Source organism: Crocuta crocuta, unplaced genomic scaffold (assembly GCF_008692635.1).
Source record: "Crocuta crocuta isolate KB4526 unplaced genomic scaffold, BGI_CrCroc_1.0 scaffold16, whole genome shotgun sequence".
In the NCBI taxonomy this organism is placed as follows: domain Eukaryota; kingdom Metazoa; phylum Chordata; class Mammalia; order Carnivora; family Hyaenidae; genus Crocuta; species Crocuta crocuta.
Window position 1 is genome coordinate 12,040,879 of NW_027531893.1, and position 22,348 is coordinate 12,063,226.

The following is a 22,348-nucleotide window of genomic DNA, read 5'->3' on the forward strand; positions in this document are numbered from 1 at the left end:
GGAAAGAGCTTGGCGCACATTAAGAGCTCATCAAATACTAGTTGCTCCAGCGGTTTCTTCCCAGGACCCCACACATACGCTCAGACGTCTCCCTGACTAAAGCCAGTTTGGCACACCCGTGCTCACTCCTGCTGTCCCAGCACACGGACGCCCCCGTGCTCAGTCCCGCACGCTCGTAGGCCCTCTAACAGAAACAGCTCTCTTGGGAGCTGCTCTGCCACTTCACCGTCCGGTCTGTCAGCCTGTTCCCTCCAGAATTTTACCCATAGGACTCAGGAGGGATGGCTCTCGAGTCACCAGCGGCTTTCTATCCCACCCCCCCCCAAACCTCGCACCATCTCCTCAGGCCCCTCAATGTCGCTGGCCATCCCCACATGTCCTGATAACATCCTCACCTGCGGGTTCTCTCCTGCTGAACAGGTGGGACCCCATGTGGTTCTGCCCTTCTCCCGGCTTCCCCTCCCTATCCGGCCCCTGTCTCTCCTGACCCCCTCTAGGAAAATTACGGTCAAATCTTAATATCTCGTATGTCCAAAACCAAGGTCAAAACCTCACTGCACCTTCTGGACATGCTTTCTTTATTTTCTATTTCTGGTTTAACCATGTATGTATCCTCTCCGTCAGCCAGGGCACAACAACTCAGAATCAAACGGACCTCTCCTCTTCACCTTGCCTGCTACATAAAACTAGTCACCACATCCCATTTCACCGAAACTCTGGTGTTCCAACAGCGTCTGCTGGGACCCAGGACTGGGGCAGCACAGCCCTGTCCACTCCATCACAGCCTGCACCGCCACCACACGGCCCCTCGTACCTCCACTACTCAGGGTTCCCAGGATTCACAGAAAAACAGTCCAGCTCTTTGTTTTCCCGTCCTTCTAGTTTTTTTTCTCCCCACTCCTCCTCTATGGTAGTTTCCTTTGCTCTATGTGATGATTTATCAGTAGTTCCTCTTCCCTTCCAGACATAAGCTCAAGGACAAGGGTTGTGTCTTCCCAGCTCTGCGCTCTCCACAGAGCCTCAGACTTTTTTAAGGTTTTATTTTGGGGGGATGGGCTAAGTGGATGATGAGCACTGAGGAGGGCACATGTTGGGAAAAGCACTGGGTGTCTTATTAAGTGCTGGATCCCAGGGTTCTGCTCCTAAAACCAATACTTCACTGTATGTTAACTAACTTGAATGTAAATAATTTTTTTAAAAAAAGATTTTAATTTTTAAACGAACTCTACACCCAACGTGGGGCTCGAACTCACAACTTTGAGATCAAGAGTTGCACGCTCTGCCGACTGAACCAGCTGGGTGCCCCTAGACTTCTACTCCGATTATACTTGCTGAGCACCTATTGAGCCCCAGGTCCTGAAGAGACAGTCCTAAGTCAGATCCAGTCTTTATTGTCCTGGAGCTTACAGCCTAGAAGGTGCTCGGAAATGTTCATTCAGTAAAGAACAAAACGCATCAGTCAATTGGAAAAAGAATGAAAGTACAGCTTTAGGGACCGAGGTCTAAACTTACTAAAAATAAAAGATGTTTTAAAAATGTATTTTAGGGGTGCCTGGGTGGCTCAGTCAGTTAGGTGTTCGGCTTCAGCTCAGGTCATGATCTCACGGTTCGTGGGTTCGAGCCCCGCGTCGGGCTCTGTGCTGACTGCCAGCTCAGAGTCTGGAGCCTGTCTTTGGATTCTGTGTCTCCCTCTCTCTCTGACCCTCCCCTGCTCATGCCATCTCTATCTTTCTCTCAAAAATAAATAAAACATTAAAAAATTTTTTAAAAATTAAAAAAATAAAAATGTATTTTAAAATAGAACCTTAAATTGGGACACCATTGTTTTTATGTCATTTCCTCCACCAGGCTGGAAATAAGCCTCAACAGCTTTTCCTTAAGAGTTTTATGCCAATCACCAATCAATATGGGAATTCTGGGAGCTGCCTCAGTACTGACCAGATCAATGAAAAAAACATTAACTTACTTTTTTTCATAGATATCTGTAAATTTAAAAAGAGGCAGACAGCAGGCAGGAGCATCCTGAAGAATAGACATGGTCTCTGCACTGTGAAACAAAATTTTACTCCATTAGAGAACAGATGTCGTTGGACACCAACAGGTTATTTTAAAACCAGAGTTCATACGGAGGGAGAGGAAAAACACAGTTCATAAAAGTAATTAATACAAGGTACAGTTGATCCTTGAGTAACATGGGTTTGAACTTCACGAGTCCACTTGTATGTGGATTTCTTTCGGTAAATGTGGTACAGCACTATAAACGTCTGTTCTCTTCGTTACGATTCTGGTAACATTTTCTTTTCCCTAGCTTACTTTATTGTAAGAATGTAGTATATAATACATACAACATACAACGTAAAACCTAGGCCTTAATCAACTGTTTACGTTATCATTATCAGTGAAGGCCTCCAGTCAACAGTACAGCAATTAGTAGTTAAGATCTGGGAGAATCAAAAGTTCTATGTGGATTTTTGACTGCATGGCAAGGGGGGCGGTGCTGGTGCCCCTAACCCCTGAACTGCTCAAGAGTCAACTATATAGACAACATTAGTTTTCCAGAGCTGGATGTGTCAAAATTTATTTTCTTGAAAACCTTTTTGAAAAAATGACTTTAGGGACAAGGTGATGAAAGAATATAAAGCCAGACACTGGATTTTTATCAGACTCAAGCAGAGGGCTTTTCACACCTGTGTATCAGAATGACATGGACTGCTCAAATGAGACAAACACCTTGTTAACATGGAAAAAAAAGGCAGAACAGCTTGAATGTCTCCTGCCACGGTGTGGTTCATGTGTTAGAGATGTGGGAGTGGAATTGCCATAGTCAAGGATACACGAGTGGATACAATATCATCTCAATGATGGTGTTAAAAAAAGTACCCAAAAGGGGCGTCTGGGTGGCTTAGTCGGTTAAGCGTCCGACTTTCGCTTGGGTCATGATCTCACGGTTCGTGGGTTCAAGCCCCGCGTCGGGCTCTGTGCTGACAGCCAGCTCAGAGCCTGAAGCCTGTTTCAGTCTGTGACTCCCTCTCTCTCTGACCCTCCCCTGCTCACGCTGTCTCTCTCTCTCTCTCCTAAAAATAAATAAAACATTTAAAAAAAAAAAAAGTACCCAAAAATAATCCGAGAGAAAAGAAAAAGGCAAACTGTGGGGTGACTGGCTTTGAGCCACAGGATGAGTCCCTCCCTGCCCCCCACCTAACCCTGCTTCTTTCATATTTCTGACCTTTCCAAAGTGTCTTCAATGAGTATTATTTTTATTCCAGAGGGGAAAAAAACCATAATTTAAAATAATGGTGTACAGGTTACAGAAAAAGATCTTGGAGAGTTCAGATTTTCAGGAGTGAATTCTGTTTTACTACTGTCCCCGAAACAGGGAAAGCCGAAGAAGAATCGAAGCACATTAAGAATGAAAGCACCACCAGATTCCTACAAGTGACAGGGTTGTAAGGCAGACTTACAGAGCTGAGCGTCTATTTGCTGTTAAGGATGTATCTGCAGGTTCAGAGCTTGGAGCTTTCTAGATCTACCCTCTACAGACAAAGCCACCTTCTCCTGAGATTTGAAGGTAACATTTCAGACTTTCCTGGCTTATGAACACTTATTGTAGAGGGCTGCTATTTTTAGAACGTGTTCTGGGCATGCGGTGTATTATTTTACTCGGAACTGCCTGCCAAGTTGAAGCTGTACTTCGCCTTTGAGTAATGGACTTGAGTGAGAGTCAAATTATTCTAACTAGCTTACTGCTACCTTCTAGCTTATTTTCTAACTTCCGTCACCATTGAGAATCAGCATTGCTGCATATGTAATCATCAAACAGGGTGGGGAATGTGATGAAATCTACTTTATTTTTTCCAGTGTTGTTTCTGGGCCAGAATGATTTTTCCCGAAATAAAGGATTTGTTTTTACCTCAGTAAAGAGAGTGATTTATTAGCAGCTCCTGTGGCGAGTGAGACCAGGATCTTCTTGCTGCCAATTTTGTATCTGTGGAGGCTATTCACCGCACTGATTGCTTCTTGTAAGTTCTCCATCTGAACAACAGCCTTGAGCTGGTAATCTGTATGGGGGCTGAGCTCAACACTCTTCACCTACAGCAGAGAAAAGGAAAAGGGAGTGCCAGGTCCGCCCGGAGGCCTGTCAGCTGCAAACTGAAGGTGGATTATGAAGAACACATCAGTGGACTTCCATGCTTCTGTGAGGGAGCCGGTCGGAATGCTACCCTTCTGCCAAGCGAACGTACACGAGCTGGGGCTGGGTGACTTCCAGAGACGTGAAGCCGGCTGGCCTGCTCTCCAGCTCTCCGACACAGGCTCAGGGGCCCGTACATGTGGGGAGTCTGGGGTCTTCTCCAGACCCTGCAGGCACCCGGGGCACAGCCATGTGAATCATCGGAACAGGTGCATTTCTAACAAGCAGCACCTTGAAACCGCATCAGACACAGTAAGATGTTCACAACGACAGCCACCGTTACTTTAGAATCCTCCTGCTGTAACTCAGCAGCCACATTGAAAAGTAAAATCCACCCGTTTGATTCCCCAAATGCCACTTACACCTGTGCCCGTGACCACAAGTGTCTCTCCCCTAAAAACAAGAGGCCAGCGTCACTGTGAGCAGACCACAGGAAAAAGGAAGGAGTTCAAACTCCCTCAGTGGTACTGCTATACCAGCTGCGCTTATGTGCATTGAACTACGTTTCCCCGACGTGAAGGGCTGGCGAAGGTAAGAGGAAGGCAGAGGGGTGATAAGGTTACCTTGCCGTGCCTGGAGAACGCCTCCTGCATGAGCTGCTGCAGCTCCTTCCGGGATAATCTGTAGTCGATGTTGCTGATCTGGATGTCAGCACCATTTGCAAATGGGTCTGGGCTGTCGGCATCAATGCTCGAATTTGCAATGTTGAAAGCAACTGGGGACGCTCTGTTTAGAAGGTTTGGAGACACACTCCTGCTTAAAACATACATAGTGGAGTATTTTTAAAAACTGTTATTCTATTTAGTTGTTTTAAATCATTTAGGCTTTGTTTGAAGCTATATATAAAAATAGCTTTCCTTAATGCAACCAAACTAAATATTTGGTTTTCAAATGTGTTTTTAACTTAAATGTACACGGATTTAGACGTACTTTCAAAAGAACTACCTATTAACCTCTTATTAACAACCAGTACGTGATTTAATACCAACTATTCTTTCACCGGATTATTTAAAACTAGAGGTACAAATTATACGCACGCCTGGTGAGTTCATTTGCCAGGCTGGGCATTTATTCTTGGTGAATTAGCCTGTGATACGAATAGAAGTCATTTAATCTCTCCCTGGCTCTGAAAAGGCTAAGGTCACTCACATGTTACAGTCTTTTACGTGAATTTTTAAGTATAAATTTACAGATCCAAAGTCACTTTCTAAAGTGAGCCTTCACCAACTCCGTACAACAAATACAATGCTTGAAGGAGTTCACAAAATGCAACGTGGCCTCATGGCTCCTCTCCTCCAAGCCTCCAGAAGCACTCAGTGTGAGGCTGGAGAGCTTAGATAGGTAAGTGCTAGTTGGGTAATTACAGTGGTTTACAGACCCCCCCTGCTTCTCAAACGGCTCCCTGCAATTACCCTGTGAATGAGAAAAACCACGGCGCGTCTAGTTCGGGCTGTGTCCCCAATGCCACAAAGGGATGAGGAAACAGTAAGGATGTCTACACGTGTCTCCCATCGTGACCGGGGACTCTGAGTTAAGTTTCTCTGGCCTCTGCTTACCGAAATTCTCATGTGGAGGAGAGAGAGATGTTGAGGAGCACGGGCCCCATCGTATGCTCCGATGAACTGAGGAAAAGGGGCTGGAGGAGGAGGGGTGGGGGACTCATCTTTCACTTCTATGTGCATGCACTTCTATGTTGCTGGAATTGTTTTGAACAAACTTCATTTCGTCATCCCTGCTACTGCACGTAGGTACTGCACCATCAAGCAGCTAGACTCACCGAGAAGACCAGGACTGTGCCGTGAACAGAGGACTGACTTGCCTTGACGCGATCAGCTTGCTGAAAGCAGATGGGTAACTCACTTGGAACGGAGTCTCCTCTTTCTCTTTTTTCTCTACGGGAGAGCTGGTGACACTCCGGGCACAGGGGTTCTCTTTCCTAAAGGAGGGAACACGTGAAGGGAGAAGGTCATCTGCTTGCCTTCACGTTAGACAAGCACACGTGAAGAAGAGTGACTTAACCTACTTCGGGTTGGTTTTGTAAGCGGGTTCGGCCATGCCGGAGTTTCTGGGTGTGGGCGCCGCAGCACTTGAGCTTCTGTGGGGAGGCACCACCAGCCTCAGGTGACCTTGCTGGGGGTCACCGCTTCTAGCGCCAGTCTTTGACTCCATGCGGCAGAGCTCCTTAAAAGAGACAAGTGCAGTGGAGTTTAAAATTGAAGCGACCAAGAGGAGTTAAACCCTGCACAGAAAACACATTAACTGAGAATCGGCAAAAATGGAAAACAAAAAAGGACACGCCGAAAGCAAGCGGGCATATGAAACATGGAGGAGACGAGGAAACCGAACCTACCATAAACTTCAGAAAGCAAGAGGTATCAAAGTTACCTGTAAACTTTTAACATTTGTGTTTTTTGTAGCAGATCCAGAATTTGCCTGCGACCCTTTTCCAGGCGTGGCTTTGGCACTGGAAGATTGTTCACTCGTGTCTTTGATGAGGCACAATTTTGGATTCTTAAGCTTTTTGGGAGACTTCACTTTATCAGCAATTGCATTGGAACTCTTTGTTTCACAGAGTTCTCTATTTTTTGGAGTAAATGACACAATGATCCTATTACCAAAGACATCTTCATTTTCCATTCGCTTCTGAGCCCGTTCTGCACTATCTTGGTTTATGAAGCGGAGAATCGCACTGCAGCCTGTGATACTCAGCACTTTCCCACCACAATTATCAGACAGGCGCCTGAGCCTGTTGCTGATGCTCTTGCCATCTTTATTTGCTGGTAGGTTATAAACATAGAGCAGAGTGTGGCACTGCTGATACAGAGGAAAAGTGTTACAACAGGTTAACTCAGGGGCACACATTCAATTACAAATAATTACAAATTAGAAGAACAAGGAGAGATCTCCAAATCTAAGCTAACAACCTCGAGGGGAGGTAGTAATGACTTAGAGGGGAGACCGTAAGCCTATTTAGCCTGGAAAAAAAAAAAAACAACAACACAGAAAGAGGGAAATGTACCTTAAATTATCACTCTGGTCAATGAGAATAGCAAGACTTAATGTTCTGAATAATCAAGTCTTTTTTTTCTTTTTAACCAGAAAGCACAGGGACCTCAAAAGTGGGCAGTCTCTTACCTAAAATACTACTCTTGACTTAAAGGCCTGTGAGGTTAGAAAAGTAAATGCCACCTTCTTTAGGCATCATGTATATTCTCCAAATGGCTTAAACACAGCTCAACACTGTAGTAAACACGCTCGTCCCAAGTCAAGATTCTAAGGAGGCTCACCCAGCTGGCAACATGCTCACATGCTCCCAGCGTGTGGCTCAGAAAGCTACAGGTGCAGCAATAACCACCCCAAAAAGCGCACGTGCATGGTGGGCAATGGAACTATGCAAAGCCCGCTCAGAGGGCTGCCGGAGCCTAAGGATTAAATGCCTAAAACTTGTACAATCACTCGGTTTATGACGGCAGCCACATGAGTGTGCGCAAACCATCGTCGTATTCTTTACCTAGGCCTGGAGGCAAGAGGAGTGATAAAGCTTTTTCTATTACTTTCACCCACTTGACACAAACACTGCTGGCTTTGGAGACCCTGACAAGCGGCAGTTGGTAAGGTAAGCCTGCAAGTCAGTTCCCTATGACACTGCGAGACAAACTAAAATCAAACTTCATACACGCCAATTCTCTATTTGTAGGAGGACTGACTATTTCTAAGGCTTATTTCAGAAATCTGGCCAGCCTCCTACGAAGAGCAGCCTCACTTGATGACCCCCGTTTGGGTGGGGGGTGGGGGTCTTCAGCCTCTGTAATCTAACACCGAGTGCAGCAAAAGAAGAATGCAAACCCACTTACTGGCATTTTTAGTGGTAACCTGGGGGGCAAGTCGGAAATGAACTCTTCGAATCTGATCAGCTCATTAGCATGATGCAGCAGTGCTTCCGAGGCCTGGTTTTTATGGACCAAAATTATGTGGAAACCATGCCTGTGTCTCAGGTCACTAAGCTCCAATGCAAAATTGACATCAGCTGAAAGAAAAGGCAGAGCCCACCCCCGTCCCCAAACATGAGACTTGGTGGAGACACACAACTGCACTGCCACCCACTGAAGAATGGCTGCGCTGTACTGAGAGTTGCTCCCACCCCTTCACTGGAGCACGAACACACTTCATACACGAAGAATGAACACCCCAGGGCAATGTTACCACCTACTTATACAGAGTGCCAAGACACGTGTTACTTCCAATCGGAAAGGGAGCAAATATTAATATTCTGGGAGCAACAGCTTTGGAAACTCTTTAGATTTTTAAAACTAGCAATACTGGGCCCAGGATACAAAAAAAATAAAGTGGAACAAAACATTACATTTTCTTTAACTGGCCCCCAAGAATCCGTATTCAAGTTCTAAAGAGAAAATGCACAAAAGCCACACAGACTCCATTTTTCCCTCTGAACAGTTCTCAGAGGTGAACGCAAATACGGCCTGAGCATTTCAGCCTCTCCGGGGCCGTATTTCCCTCGACCGGGTCCTGGCTGCTGTGAGAACTCCCACTCAGTGAGTTTGGGGGAACTGAGCAGGGGTCTCTGTACTTACTTGACACCAGAACAACCGTGGCCGGAGCAGCGTGAGTGTTCGCAAACCTTCGGAGACTCTGGCGGAGTTTGTCGTCAGCCGCGTTCTTGGCGGTAGCGTTGATGTGGGCAACGGTGACCTGCGTTAATTCAGAGGAAGGACAAATGAGTAAGAGCGGAGGTTAGGAAATCACGATGCATTCTGCCCAGGACGCATTCTTCCCAGACGGTCCTTGAGGAAAGAAACTCTAGCTGTTGTTATTGTTGCCACTTAGCAATGGAGAAACATCCTAAACAGATCTCAGGAATTTCAAATTTGTTTCTCCGTACAAATGAAGTGGATCCACTGTCAGCCCTGCTTGCCTCTCTCATCTTCTGCTTTTGTACTTCGTCCAACCCCCTTTCAGAAAACAGGCACAAGGAAGTGAAATTGGAAGTAATGCATCTCTAGCAGCTTTTGCCGACAACTGGAAAGTAGCAAAGATGGACAGAGATGATGAACCTTAGATTTAGAGCTATATGTGGTGTCATTTGTCTCTGTTACACATAGTCTAGAGCTATCAGGATCTGGGGTTAAGTGATGGGAGAGGAGAGGCATCTGTCCCACAAAGAGCTAAAATGGGTTTATTTCCGTTAAAGCCATCAGGCTTACACAGAAGTCTCTTGGGCAATGAAGAAAAATTTTGTGAGGCATTTCAACCACATGCAATACATAATAGGACTTACTAGCTTTTCAAGGAGCACACGTATATAATTTTGGGCAGCAATATGGTGTAAAAACAGAATTACCTGTCTAGGAGTCAAAAGAACTAGATTCTAGTTCCAGCTTACGAGAAAAGACTTTGCAGCCAATCTGAATTTAAATCCTAGCTCATCTGTTTACCGGCCATGTGATATTTAGAAAGCTGCTTTAACATCTTGGTGCCTCAGGTGAATTTGTACATTTCAAATAATCAATCTTATGAGCCCTTTTCACAGAGCAGACATGAAAACCAAAAGAAAGGATATACATGTAACCGTTATACTAGCATAGCACATGTATGTAGCATTTTTGAAAGATCAAATATGATTAAATGATTTCTAGTACTTTCGAAATAATCTTTTGCTAATTTCCTTCATTTGCCAAATTAGCAGAAATGTGTATTAAACAAATTTTGAATTAAAATTATTTTTAAAAAACCCACATGTGCGTATTCTTGTACCATAATAGATTAAAATTCTATTTTTTACCTGGCAATTATTCAGCTCTTGAATAACTTCTTTGTTTTCTTTACTGATGTCGCACACACAGATGAATTCTGCTTCTCTGTGGCCTTTAAAAAACTTCTCACGGATTCTCTGGACAACAGCAGTAGCTGAGCGGCCGGAGGGAACTGAACAGTTTTCAATATCCCAAAAAACTCCAATGGGGGGTAAGTTTTCCAGCACCTGTCCGGCTAGTGCAACTTCTGGTGACCCTTAGGAAATGTTAACACTTTCAATCACACGTAGTGAAAAAAAAATGGCAAATTAAAATAATAGGTAGCTACCTATCATTTTTAGTGGCAGAAAAATGAAATTATTGATTGATGTTAAGCTTAAGGATACCAACCTCACGGGCTGACCTAAAAGGACAACCCCAAGTTGCAATAGCATTTCTAAGTGATTATTCCTATTTTTCAGGAGAGAACAAATCTAAAGGTCAAGTTGCTTCAGGCCCACAATAAATCCACTGCAGAGCATGAGGCCATTCTCACGCTGACCTGAACACTAACGCGTCGGTGAGTGGACACTCCAGCTCTGGGACCTGTCATGCTCTGCCCATGCCTGTCTACCTGCTCAGTGTGGAAGAGCAATGAAGAGGTGACCAAGGGCGAAGTTGTTACTGTCCTTGATTAAAAAAAAAAAAAAATTTAACACTGCATTAACATCTGATTTAATACAAAAAAAAGTCTTCACAAGATAAAATACCACATTAACTACTTTTTGGGGAGATGATTTTAGGTTTTTCGATTCTTGCTTTTTATCAACCTTTACTAAATCTTTCTGGAATATTAAGTACTTCCACGGAGTGCACCATAAACAAGTGTGATTATGAACCTAAGTTGACACTAAAACCCCTCCAGCACTCATCTCTCCTAATATACTCCCTATTTTTCTGCAGCTTCCAATCTCAAACAGCCTCAGCTCAACATAAAAGGCAAATGACTTGTCGGTATCTAAGATTAAAAAGATTTTTTACCAAGAGGTAGAAATGGAGACGCATATACACAGTAGCTTTAGACCACAAGGAATCTTTTCAAGGTGATTAAATGCAGTGTATCAGATATTGAAAACTACTTAAATATGCACATTTTATACCATACTGTCATTTACCAAATTTCGAAGAAGCTTTGCCTAGACTGGTCGCCAATAACAACGTGGTGTCCTTCCCTGTTCCTTTGGTTCCACAGCCATTACACAGAGGAATAGTAACAGGTGCAGTTTGAGTATTTGGAGGTGGTATATTTGGCCAGACTTTAGCAGCATCAATTATACTATTTCTTGCCGGCTGTTTTAAAAATTTTTTTAAAGAAAGGAGGAGGTTTCAGATACATCATTTCAGAACCTAGAGTTATAAACAACAACTGAAAACACATTCTAAGTGTTTCTTTTTTCCACCTGTTAGAATCTGTCACCTCTGACAGAACGTATTTTTAATATTTCAGTGCATTCCCAGAACGATCAGCTGTTAATTCGTAAACTCACTTCACAAAGGGAGTTTAAATGATCTGGGACGATTTCCACATTCTGGGGTGTAGGTCTCCTGCAAGGGAGACCCCCAGACACGCTTTCCATAAAGGTAACTAAAATCTTTATTGAACACCCGTGTGATTGAGGCCGAGTTCTTAGTCCCTCGAATTATTACAAAAGAACATGGGGTGACCTACGTTACGTGAATGCGTCCACGTATGAGGTGAGTGTTAGTTATGAGAACTCATGACTGTGCTCCAGCCTTTAAAGACAAAACAGAACCCGAAGCTTTGCCAAACTAGGTTTACGTGTAGAAAACAGATTTACCACAACAAGGGCCTCTAGAAGCATAAACTTTGTGAATAAGGACCCTGCACTTTCCTGCATGGCCCTTCCCATTTTACCCTTTGCCTCTTTCGGGACCAACAGAGGCTATGCTGCTGGGGAGAAAGCCACCTCCCAGAAGAATCTTCATCCCCATGCACAACAAAGATTTGTGGAGACACATCCACTTTAAAAAAGTCACTCCTCAGAAGTCAGCTGCACCCAACGTAACAAATAAAAAGATACACACCTTGTTCAGACAGTCTTCGCAGTACAGTGAGCCCTTTAAACAAACCGGAGGTACCACATTTAGGTGCAAGGAATTGGTGCACAAGTGAGGCGTTAGCTCCGACTGTGAAATGTGCTCTTCCAGACGCCCCGGAGCCCCACTTGTGAAATCAGAACAGGGGAAATAGCCAGCGGAGGCGCAGCCCTGGAGAGCCGGAAACGGGTGCAGCTTGTGCACGTTACCATGGCAGGGTTGGAAATGAAGCTTTCCACAACAGGGCAGGTGTTTGCAGGACACGTTACTCTCTACACACATGCCGGGAAAGTCACTTGCAAGGCCAGCCAAGTTGCTCCTAGCCGAGGCATTCTGGAGTGAGGAGGCAGACTGGAGGGCAAACCCTGACCCGACCTGACACGTGATTGTCCTGGTGCTCTGGGAGTCTAACAGTGCGCCTGGGTGAATCAAGCTACCGGTACCTCCGCTCCCGCCGCCACCGCCACCACCACCAAAACGCATTGGCGAAGTGGAGGGTTCATTAGGGCAATGAGCGCAGCAGCTTACTTTGGGGACAGGTGAAAGCTGTATTTTAGGTTGCTGGAGAGAATGAAGATCTGGCAGCGGGACTGCTGGAAAAAGCTTAGAGCCAGCATGAAGGGGAGATGGCACGTCCTTTAACTCCACAGCAGCCTTCTTGTTCTCCATGTAATCTTTCTGGGAAGAAAAGAACAGATTGCAAGTTAACTTTATGGGGCCACCGAGTTTTGGTTCGTCACATCCTACTGCAATCTAAAAACGGAAAGAGTGTTCAGTCCTGTTTACACAACTCGATCACAACCAAGCAAAATGAGGATGGAATGGCGGCTGAAAGCAGGGGCATTCTTCAGAGCAGTCTGCAGGGGAGCACGGAAAGAGACAACTAAAATCAAGACTGTGTCCTTCCTGGATTCTAAGAGCCTGGGGGAGGGTTGTGCTCACATGCCCAGTAAGGCAGGTTAGCCATCTGTGCTTCAGGGACTTCCCTTTGAAACTTCCCCTTGCCTCACAGGGCCTTCTAAAGACAAAACAGGTGGGATGAAAAAAAACACCATCACGAATGGCATTCGAAAAAGACGAGTCACAAGTCACAAGCCAAGTGCTTTGAGGAAAATACTTCATAGTTCTTGCAGTCAGACCAATAAAGGGTTTACTAAGGCGCTCCAGAGGACGCCAAACTTTAAGCATGAGATCAGCTATCTGCCCAAGTGGCCCATCCATGGAGTCTTAAGCATGCTGTTGATGACATAAAGCAAACTCCAGGATATCATGACCTGAAGCCACGATGCCAACAATGACTTTGTGGCCAATGAAAAGAATTAACTAGAAAACTATCTGGGGACAAGATTCAAGAGAAATAGTTTGTCATATACCTCCAACATAGACCCAGGAGGCGGTGCTGTTGGTGGTGTCAGAGACCTGGGTTGGAATGTGATACTCAGTAGTCTTAGGACCTGGGGTAATTTTCATAACCTCTCCACACTTTAGTTTCCTCGCCTTCCAGTTGGGAACACTGCGATGTGGCTCCTACAGGGGCTAGGAGGATAAAACGAGATGGTGCACAGGGGCACCTGGGTGGCTCAGTTGGTTAAGCGTCCGACTTCGGCTCAGGTCAGGATCTCACAGTTCGTGGGTTTGAGCCCCACGTCGGGCTCTGTGCTGACAGCTCAGAGCCTGGAGCCCGTTTCAGGTTCTGTGTCTCCCTCTCTCTCTGACTCTCCCCTGCTCACACTGTCTGTCTCTCTCTCTCTCTGTCTCTCTCTCAGAAATGAATAAAAAACATTAAAAAAAAAAATGAGACGGTGCACGTAAAGCACTCAGCAGAGAACCTGGCTGCTGAAAGGGGACCTAACTAATCAATAAGCCCTTACTGGCTCACTGCAGGAACTATTAAGAGAAAGAGGATGCCCTGATAATAAGAGAGACATACTCTTCCCTCAGAGCATAGAAAGGGCCATCTGACCGCTATGATTTCACCCCTATGGCTGTGGTCCAACATTTACCCAGGAGAGTACATTCATTTGGGAGAAAGCAGGGCTCTTCAGTTGGACTTTTCCTAAAAACACGTGTATGTGTGTGTAGTGGCGGGTGATAACAACGGACTGACTGCCAACAAGCAGTGTGTCCCGCTCTCTTGGTAATTACAGTTCAGACTAGAATTTCATTTACTGGTACTCAGATTTATATAGATCTGGCTTTTAGGGTCTTGACTCAGTTCTGGGTGTCACTGAGCAGAATCAGGTTTCTGGATCTGTGAAGCGGAAAGTGCAATCCTGTATTGTCGGACTCCACGGGGGCCAGACCCGCTGTCCCAGGAAGCCCTGCGTGAGCTGCCAACCCTGTCAGATGTCCTTAAAGTAAATGACCGCAATTACTGACGCCATGCAAAAAAAAGAACTATATAAGGAAACCCAGGAGAAGACAAGGAATTTAGCTGAGTTTTTAAAAAGTTATTAATACCCTTAATATAAATTCATAGTAAAGTCCCTTTCAAATCCTAAATGCAATAGCCAAAAAAAGAGAAAAGAAACGAAATAGGAAAGTGGGAACATGATGCATGGAATCAGAAAAAGTCAAAATCACTATGAAAAGACAAAAGAAGTTACAGATACGTTTAAATATTCAAGAGAAATCTTGAACAGAAAAAGACCGCCAATAAGGTCCTATTGGCGGTCTCCCCTCAATTTTAGGACTCAAACTTCAGAAGGCTACCGTAAAATAAAATCTATATTATACTTCCCTCTGATTTGACTCTACAATTTGGGTTTTCTCTTTGGAATCTGTGACTTTCATAAGAAATAAATCTTTCCCAAATGTTAACATTAAATATTCAAAGCAGTTACAGTTAAAAAAGTATGCTGTCCTTGAGTGAGGAATTACAATCATGTGCTACGAGGGGGAAAAAGCAGGATGCAAGGTAAGACTCAGCACAGACTCCAGGGAGAGAGACCGCCCCAGACCAGAGGGACCGCTCATCTACTGCCATAAGGAATTTGCTCTGTCCTCAGTCTTGCACATAGTTACCGTTTGGGGGCTAAGTGGCAATGTCTGCTCAGGACGAGAAAAGCAATTAGAGAATTTCCAAAGCCATGGCTTAGCGTCATTATCTTGTTGAAGCCATCCAAGTGTTCTGCTGCAGGGGTCCTCAGTTCCGTTCCCTTCCATCATACAGCCAGACAAAGTGGTTCAACATTCTCCCATCGTTCTTTTCTTTCATTCTTCCACCCTGTTAAGAACGAGAGCTCAACATCAGTTATTTGCATAAGGACAAATTTTACTATTAAAAAGTGTAACCTCAACCGTACTTATGTTGCAACTACATTTTCGGTACAATAGCTCCCAGGAAGACAGAACGTAGAAGAAAAGTAAAATTCTAGCCAAGTGGCAACCTCCTCTGGTCCTGAGAAGGCCTTTTCTACAGTTTTTCCTAAATCTTCTCGACCATCTCTCCCCTAAAGACTGTACTTGTGAGGGTCAAAAAGTTAACAGATGAGAGCGTGTAATTTTAGTAAAAGAACAAACACACGTCTTCATTACCAATTACGTAAGATACTGAAATTGACTTAACAGCCACCTATCCCACTGTGTCATTGATGTGACCATGGAAGGTCCAAGTTAAGTGACCTCTGTGGACCCTGAATTTGATTCTGCTACAGAACAAATCAAACCAATTCTTTTGTTTACTTATTATGAAAGTGCAATCTGATATACCACCAAAAACCCAACCGAGAAATCTGAATTCACAGACTTGCTGTATCTACTCCAGTGCAACCACAGTCTTAACGAGTCTTTAACAACACAATAAAAGCCCATCAGATCGATAACAGCCATTGGGCACGGAGGCAGCCTGCCAACGGTAAGGACAACCGAACCTCGCTTCCAAGTCTTCGCCATCATACCAACCACCTACTCTTACCTACCGTGGCCATTTTAAAGTTATCCATTTATCAGAAACTTCACCTGAACATAAAGAAAGCAATTTTTTCTTTTTAATGTTTTTATTTATTTGAGAGAGAGAGAGCATGAGCGGGGACGGGGCAGAGAGAGAGGGAGAGAGAGAATCCCAAGCAGGCTCTGCACTGTCAGCACAGAGCCCGGCATGGGGCTCAGTCCCACATACCGTGAGATCATGACTTGACCTGAAATCAAGAGGCAGACAATGTAATCGACTGAGCCACCCAGACGCCCCTGAAAACAATTTTATTTACCTATCACTCTGATAAGATGCTCTTCTCGAGAGTTTAACATCAACACAGTATGGCGAGGGGAATGATGACTAACAAGTACTCTAAAATACAGAACTGATCACATAAAGCAGGGTAGGCAAAGTATAGCCTGCCAGCCAAGACCAGCGTGCTGCTTGTATTTAAATGGCCTTCAACCTAAGAATGTATTTTATATTTTTTAATTCTTAAGGAATAAAATTAAAAAATAATTGTGTGACACATTATATGAAACTCAACTTTTGGTATCTATAAATAGAAAATTTGTTTAAGTACTGACTATGGCTGTTTTTGCAGTACAACTACAGAGTTGAGTATCTGCAACAGAGACCGGCAGGGAGAGCCTAAAATATTTACTATTTAGCCTTTATGTGGCCCTTAAGTTTCAGTTTCTTCCTCTGCAGAGTGTGCCTCACTTCTCCCCCTCCAAGGCACCCCTGAGGGAGAAAATTAGATAAAGGACCTCCCCCATCCCCCATCTATTTGTTTTCACCAATGTGTAGTTTGTATTATGCACAGGGCTTGCTACATAGTATATGCTAAAAAATTATTTGTTAAATGAAGGAATTAATAAGGTAACTATTTACCTACTATACACAGGAGTTAATTTAGAAGCAGAGTTGGAACTAAAGGGGTGCCTGGGTGGCTCAGTTGGTTAAGCGTCCAACTTCAGCTCAGGTCATGATCTCACCGTTCGTGGGTTCCAGCCCCACGTTGGGCTCCGTGCTGACAACCAGCTCAGAGCCTGCAGGCTGTTATCTCCCTCTCTCTCTGACCCTCCCTTGCTCACGCGCGCTCTCTCTCAGAAATAAAACATTAAAAAAAATTTAGGGGCGCCTGGGTGGCTTAGTTGGTTAAGCGTCCGACTTTCCGACTTTCGCTTAGGTCATGATCTCGCGGTTTGTGGGTTCGAGCCCCGCGTCGGGCTCTGTGCTGACTGCCAGCTCGGAGCCTGGAGCCTGTTTCAGTCTGTGACTCCCTCTCTCTCTGTCCCTCCCCTGCTCACGCTGTCTCTCTCTCCTAGAAATAAATAAAACATTAAAAAAAAAATTAAAAAAAAAATTTAGAAGCAGAGTTAGAATTAATGCCCACAATGACAAATTATAATAGCTTTAACAGCTGTTTTTCTTACTAAAGACAGGTCTTATATTCCCTATCAATCTCCTCTCTAGATCATAGGAATCTGTGATGTTCACAATACACAACTTCAATGTGCTCTCTCACTTCTTCAAGGCCCATCCTGAAAGTGAGCTAACAGGCAGAGTACAATACAAAGTACTTTTATGTAACATTATTCCCTCATTCAGTAAATATTTATTTAGTATCTACTATATAACTTGGGCTTGGGCTTGGCCCAAGAGATACAATGATGAACACAACCAGACAATAAGATCCATTATATAATCTTTTCTTCCCCCCACCGTAAACCTGTGAGATAGGCATGAGAGAAATAAGCCACATTTCAGAGTGGTAAACCAAGGTTTAATTAAGTTTTGTAACTTGTCAAGATCACACAATTAGCGGAGGGGCAGAACCAGGCTTGTCCACCTCTTTCCACCACACCAAGGAGCCTTCAGTATTGCTCAACACAACCAACAGAGGGTACAAATGTATTAGCTTCTTACTGGCCTGCACCCAGAAAATTTCCCAAGCATTCCTGAGAATGCCACTAAGTAACTCAGGTAGCCAAAGCAAGTTCTATTTGATTTGAGTGAAGAGCCTTTGAATAATTCAGACAGTGCTTGAGAGCACAGATTCTAACGTCAGTCTGTGTATTAAGTCCCAGGTTTGCTGCTTCCTTATCTGTGCCGCCCTGGAGAGCTCACCACCTCTGTGAACCTCAGATCTTATCTGTAAAATGGGCCTGAGAGGAACAGTAGCATCCTCAAAGGGCTGTTGTTGGGATTTAATGAGACAGTCACAGTATGAAATTTAGAAGCGGCCTTCTCTTAACACCCAACCTAGTCCTCAATCCCCAAACTACCCCAACCCGTTAGTTTTCATAGATCTTCTATCTAAAATTGTTTATTTGATGTTTTATGTCTCCCCTATTTGAATATAAACCCCATGACAGCAGGCATCATGTTTTCTCATTCAGTGCTGTTATTTCCTGCACCTAGCAGTGCCCGGTTACCTATCAAAGACTGTCGAACGAGTGAAGAGCTCAATGAATGTCCAGGAAGACCACTTAGGTTTTGATCCCCCTGTGTGTAGAACAGCACAGATACCGCTCAGAGACGCTGGGAAGTCCAAAAGATACCAATGTAACTGGAAAGTTCTTGGTAATGCCAGAAAGGTGCTTGGGAAACTAAAATGTGTACCACGGTGTTGCTTTACAATTAGTAGTGGGAGTGGCTCAAGCCCTAAGGCAACTAAACACGGATCTGTCAAGCCGGAGACTACACCCTAGGGAGTGCTGAAAGACCGAGGAGAAGCAAAAACGCTCGCTCGGCGCGGGGGTTAAAACACCCGCCCCTTCATTGCTCTCTTAACCTTCCAACTGTGCACATTGCACGAGAAAGGCTGCTCTCCACACCTGGAAGCCCCACCGGGAGCAGGGAGACAGGTGCGGGCGGGGAGCCAAACACCCCCAAAAGGCAGCGACGGCTCAGCAATGACAGTCGTGAACGGACCTTAAAGGGAGAAAACCGGAACCTTTGGTGAGGGGCCTGACCGGTGGGTCCCAGTCCTTCCCCTCGGAGTAGCCAACCTCCCCCACCCCCGCCAGCAAAGGGCAGAGGAAGGGGGGGGTCCNAACCGACGCCCTTCTCTCCCCCCGTCGCTCCGCCCCTTCCTCCACCCCGCCCCCGCCGCCGCGTCCTCCCCGCGCGGGGCGTGCTGGGAACCCCGGGGGGGGCGGGGCCTCGCGGCCCTGCAGCCTCGTCAGGCTCAGTCCCCTCCCGATAAACCTCTAAATAGGGATCTTCCCCGGGGGAGACCTCGACTTTTTTGGCGAAAACGCTCAGTTTAAGGAGGCCTTCTCCCTTGCTTGTCGTGGTGGAGTGGAAAGGATCCTGAAGGCGAAGAATGAGGGGGCTTGTGAGGTGGAACTGGGGGGAAAAAAAACCCTCCCGACCGGGATTTGATGCAATTCAGCTCCTTCCGTCTTTTGAGGGAAGACGCTTTACATGGGATTTCGAGAAAACGAAACAAAACAAACCCGGTCGTTTTGGCGCGCGCTCTCCCTCCCTGGCTCCCTACTCTCGTCACGTGACGAGTCAGTCTACTTTATTTTTTAAAAATATTAAATGACGCATATTTTCCGCAGCATCTTTAATCTAGTGCGACCTAGTGGCGAGTGGAGAGAAAAAGAACTGCCGGCGGGGCTTCTTGCGAGGTGGCGGCCCCGCTGGCAAAAACGAAGTTGTGGACCCAGAGTTGGCGGGACAGTGCCACCTACTATTAAGGGGGACTCCTCGTGATTTGAGTTAGAAAACGTCTGTTGAAAGCCCTGGTCCAGAGCTCGTTGCAACGCATGTAAACTTTTTTTAATGTTTTATTTATTTCTGAGAGAGAGAGAGAAGAGAGAGAAACAGCCAGCCTGAGCAGGGGAGGGTCAGAGAGAGAGGGACACACAGAATCTGAAGCAGGCTCCAGGCTCTGAGCTAGCCTTTAGCACAGAGCCCGATGCGGGGCTCGAACCCACAAACCATGAGATCATGGCCTGAGCCAAAGTCGGGCGCCCAGCTAACTGAGCCACCCAGGCCCCGCATCAAGGCATGTAAACTTTCCCAGGGACAATTAGGGGAAAGCCCTGTGAAGCCAGTGACAGCTTGGGTTTTAGGTGGATGGATGCGCCACGGTGGNCACAGTATTTTTACCCGAAGTAGTTGTTTTTTAAAGCTCAGCGCCACGGTCATTTCTGAAACTGCCAACTGCTCGGTACTTCCTGTTGCCAATGAGAAAAACAAAGCGCCTGTCTAAATCTAGACATATTTAAGATGTGCTAGCTGAGTTCGACGTGAAAGTTTACTTCTGAAGTTTGCGGAGAAACATTCATTTTCCCCAAGAATACGTAGAAGCTGCCCTACGAGATTCCCCTCCCCACCCCCACCCTCCAGGATGCGGGTGAAGCAATTTCATTAGGCAATTCGCGTTGAGTGGGGGAAATTTCAAGGGAAGCCGATACATCCCTGAAGACGTCCCTGTAGACTCTCATTGTGGAGGGCAAGATCAGACACGTAGCTGAAGCACCCTTTGTGCTTGCCTTTGATTTTCCAGAAGGCAGATGACAAGCACACACATCATCCGCCTGCTTAGGTATTTATTACTGCTGAGCAAATCTTCACTGTGTGTGTGTGGGTATTATTTTCCAAGTGGGAATTAGAACAGATGAAAAACAGCCCTGTGTCTAGTGTGTTCCACCCTCCCCCCCCATCAAAGTATGAAACAAACATGCTTCTCTAGAGGAGTTTTTCTTTTTATTCTAGTTGAGTATCTCTAAACACAGACCAAAGTAACTAAAAATATAAAAAGGAAACAAAGTAAGTGTGGATTTTAATTGCCTTAAAAAGATTTTTAGTCACAAAACAATACAGAGCAGACACATTTTGTTTGACTTGGCCTTCTTTCAAGCCCAGAACTGTGCCTGATCTCAACCAGTTAAATGCAGTAAGTAAAACGGAATCAATCGGTTATGGAGAGTTCATGAAAAGCGTGAATTACAAATAATTTTTAATGAGATGCAGTTTTAGTGTTTTCTGTAGAAAAACAGCCTAAGCAGAGTACACCAGCTCTTGGAAGCAATTATGAAGTGAAATGCAATTGATATTTGTGAAAGAGTGCTTTCACATTTTTAAGATATATTTTCTTAAATAGAGTCCCTATTCATCTGGCTCCTGTTTCTTTTAACAGAGATTAAGAGTAACTTTCAGTTTTTCCCTGTCCAAATTATAATCTTCACATTTATGGAACCACGATGAAGTTTTATTTTGGAGCTATTTAAGTGGCTATTTTACATTTAGTTCACCTCCTAAATTAACCTAGCGGCCACTATGGGAGTTTCTCCCCCAGCATCTTCTGCCTATGTTCACTTTAGTGTTTTGCAATAATAAATTATGATAGAAGGACTCAAGCAAGAGAAACAACTCTGTCAGAGGCCGCGCCAGCTCCGACAGGTCCAGAGGTCCCTGAAGGATGGACGGTGTCGGCGAAAGAGAATGAGAGAGCCCCGAGATTCTTTCTGATCACCAGGCAGGCATCTCTGTCCGGTCGGTTTTGGTGTCTTTATTTAAAGGTTCAGCAACAACATGAAGGCAGAGAAAGGAATTTCTTAGAATGAGAGGCCTTTTGTGATATCAATTAACAGAATGTTCATAGTGAAAAACAGCATAACATACAAGTTAAATTGTATATAGATAGGCTAGGAGTTATTCTGTCTGGCCCTCAAGAAGATAAATGTTTCTGAATTGGTTTATTTGTGGAAACTAACATGGGGGCCCTAAATTGTCAGTCTTTGCACCTGGGTTTATGTTTTAGCTACTCTTATCTGTCCTCATCCCAGTTGCCAGTGTAAGGGAGGGTGTTTGTGGAATGTAGGCCTTGAGGAAGGGACTGCTATGCTTCACCAATTAGCAAAGATATATGGAGTAACTTATGTTCTGCCCTGAAATAGGCTCTTTGTCTCAGGGCCAGGCTCAATTGTAACGCTTGTGTTCTTAACCCCTTAAGTCTTGGATCTGCAAGGCCCATAGGAAGAGCCTTTTGACAATCACCCATAGAGCTTTCATCTAAAGTCTCTTTTGTAAAGGCAGGAATATGCTTTTCCTTATGAGGTATCTGTATTCAGAATATGGGTCTGATATGGAATATTGTGAGGCCTCGTCAATACCAGCAGGTTCATTTCCAGCATGAGCCAGTAGTAGCAGAAGGAGATACTAGTCTTCATTTCTCATGGCAGAAGCTGTGCAAACATTGCCATTTCCTTGCTGTGACTGCTATCCAGAGAGGCCGGTGTGGCTCCTGGCACAACTCTCTGCTAATACTAATTATTCTAGTGGTAATTCTTAATATGTAAAAGCTACAAGGAAAACAAATTGAATAAAGGGAGGAAAAGGTTTTAAAGTGCG

The 22,348-nt window shown here is 44.9% G+C and overlaps 1 protein-coding gene across 8 annotated transcripts in view; it reads right to left on the reverse strand.

The window, feature by feature from the left end:
* MARF1 (meiosis regulator and mRNA stability factor 1) overlaps positions 1–15,279 on the reverse strand; it is a 35,576-nt gene extending 20,297 nt beyond the window's left edge. The window contains exons 1-13 of one of the 8 annotated variants that reach the window (XM_077773147.1): positions 15,082–15,171; positions 12,586–12,735; positions 12,046–12,376; positions 11,115–11,289; positions 9,990–10,216; positions 8,782–8,899; positions 8,044–8,216; positions 6,575–7,003; positions 6,213–6,370; positions 5,967–6,125; positions 4,753–4,945; positions 3,911–4,089; positions 1,967–2,047 (exon numbers count right to left, since the gene is read on the reverse strand). In XM_077773147.1, coding sequence (XP_077629273.1) covers positions 1,967–2,047; positions 3,911–4,089; positions 4,753–4,945; positions 5,967–6,125; positions 6,213–6,370; positions 6,575–7,003; positions 8,044–8,216; positions 8,782–8,899; positions 9,990–10,216; positions 11,115–11,289; positions 12,046–12,376; positions 12,586–12,674 — 2,312 coding nt within the window. In that variant the 5' untranslated portion in view covers positions 12,675–12,735; positions 15,082–15,171. Of the gene's footprint in view, positions 1–1,966; positions 2,048–3,910; positions 4,090–4,752; positions 4,946–5,966; positions 6,126–6,212; positions 6,371–6,574; positions 7,004–8,043; positions 8,217–8,781; positions 8,900–9,989; positions 10,217–11,114; positions 11,290–12,045; positions 12,736–15,081 lie in introns of all 8 variants that reach the window. The other 7 variants (XM_077773144.1, XM_077773143.1, XM_077773145.1 and 4 more) reach the window with 7 other exon arrangements.
* Between the last annotated feature and the right edge of the window lie 7,069 nt (positions 15,280–22,348).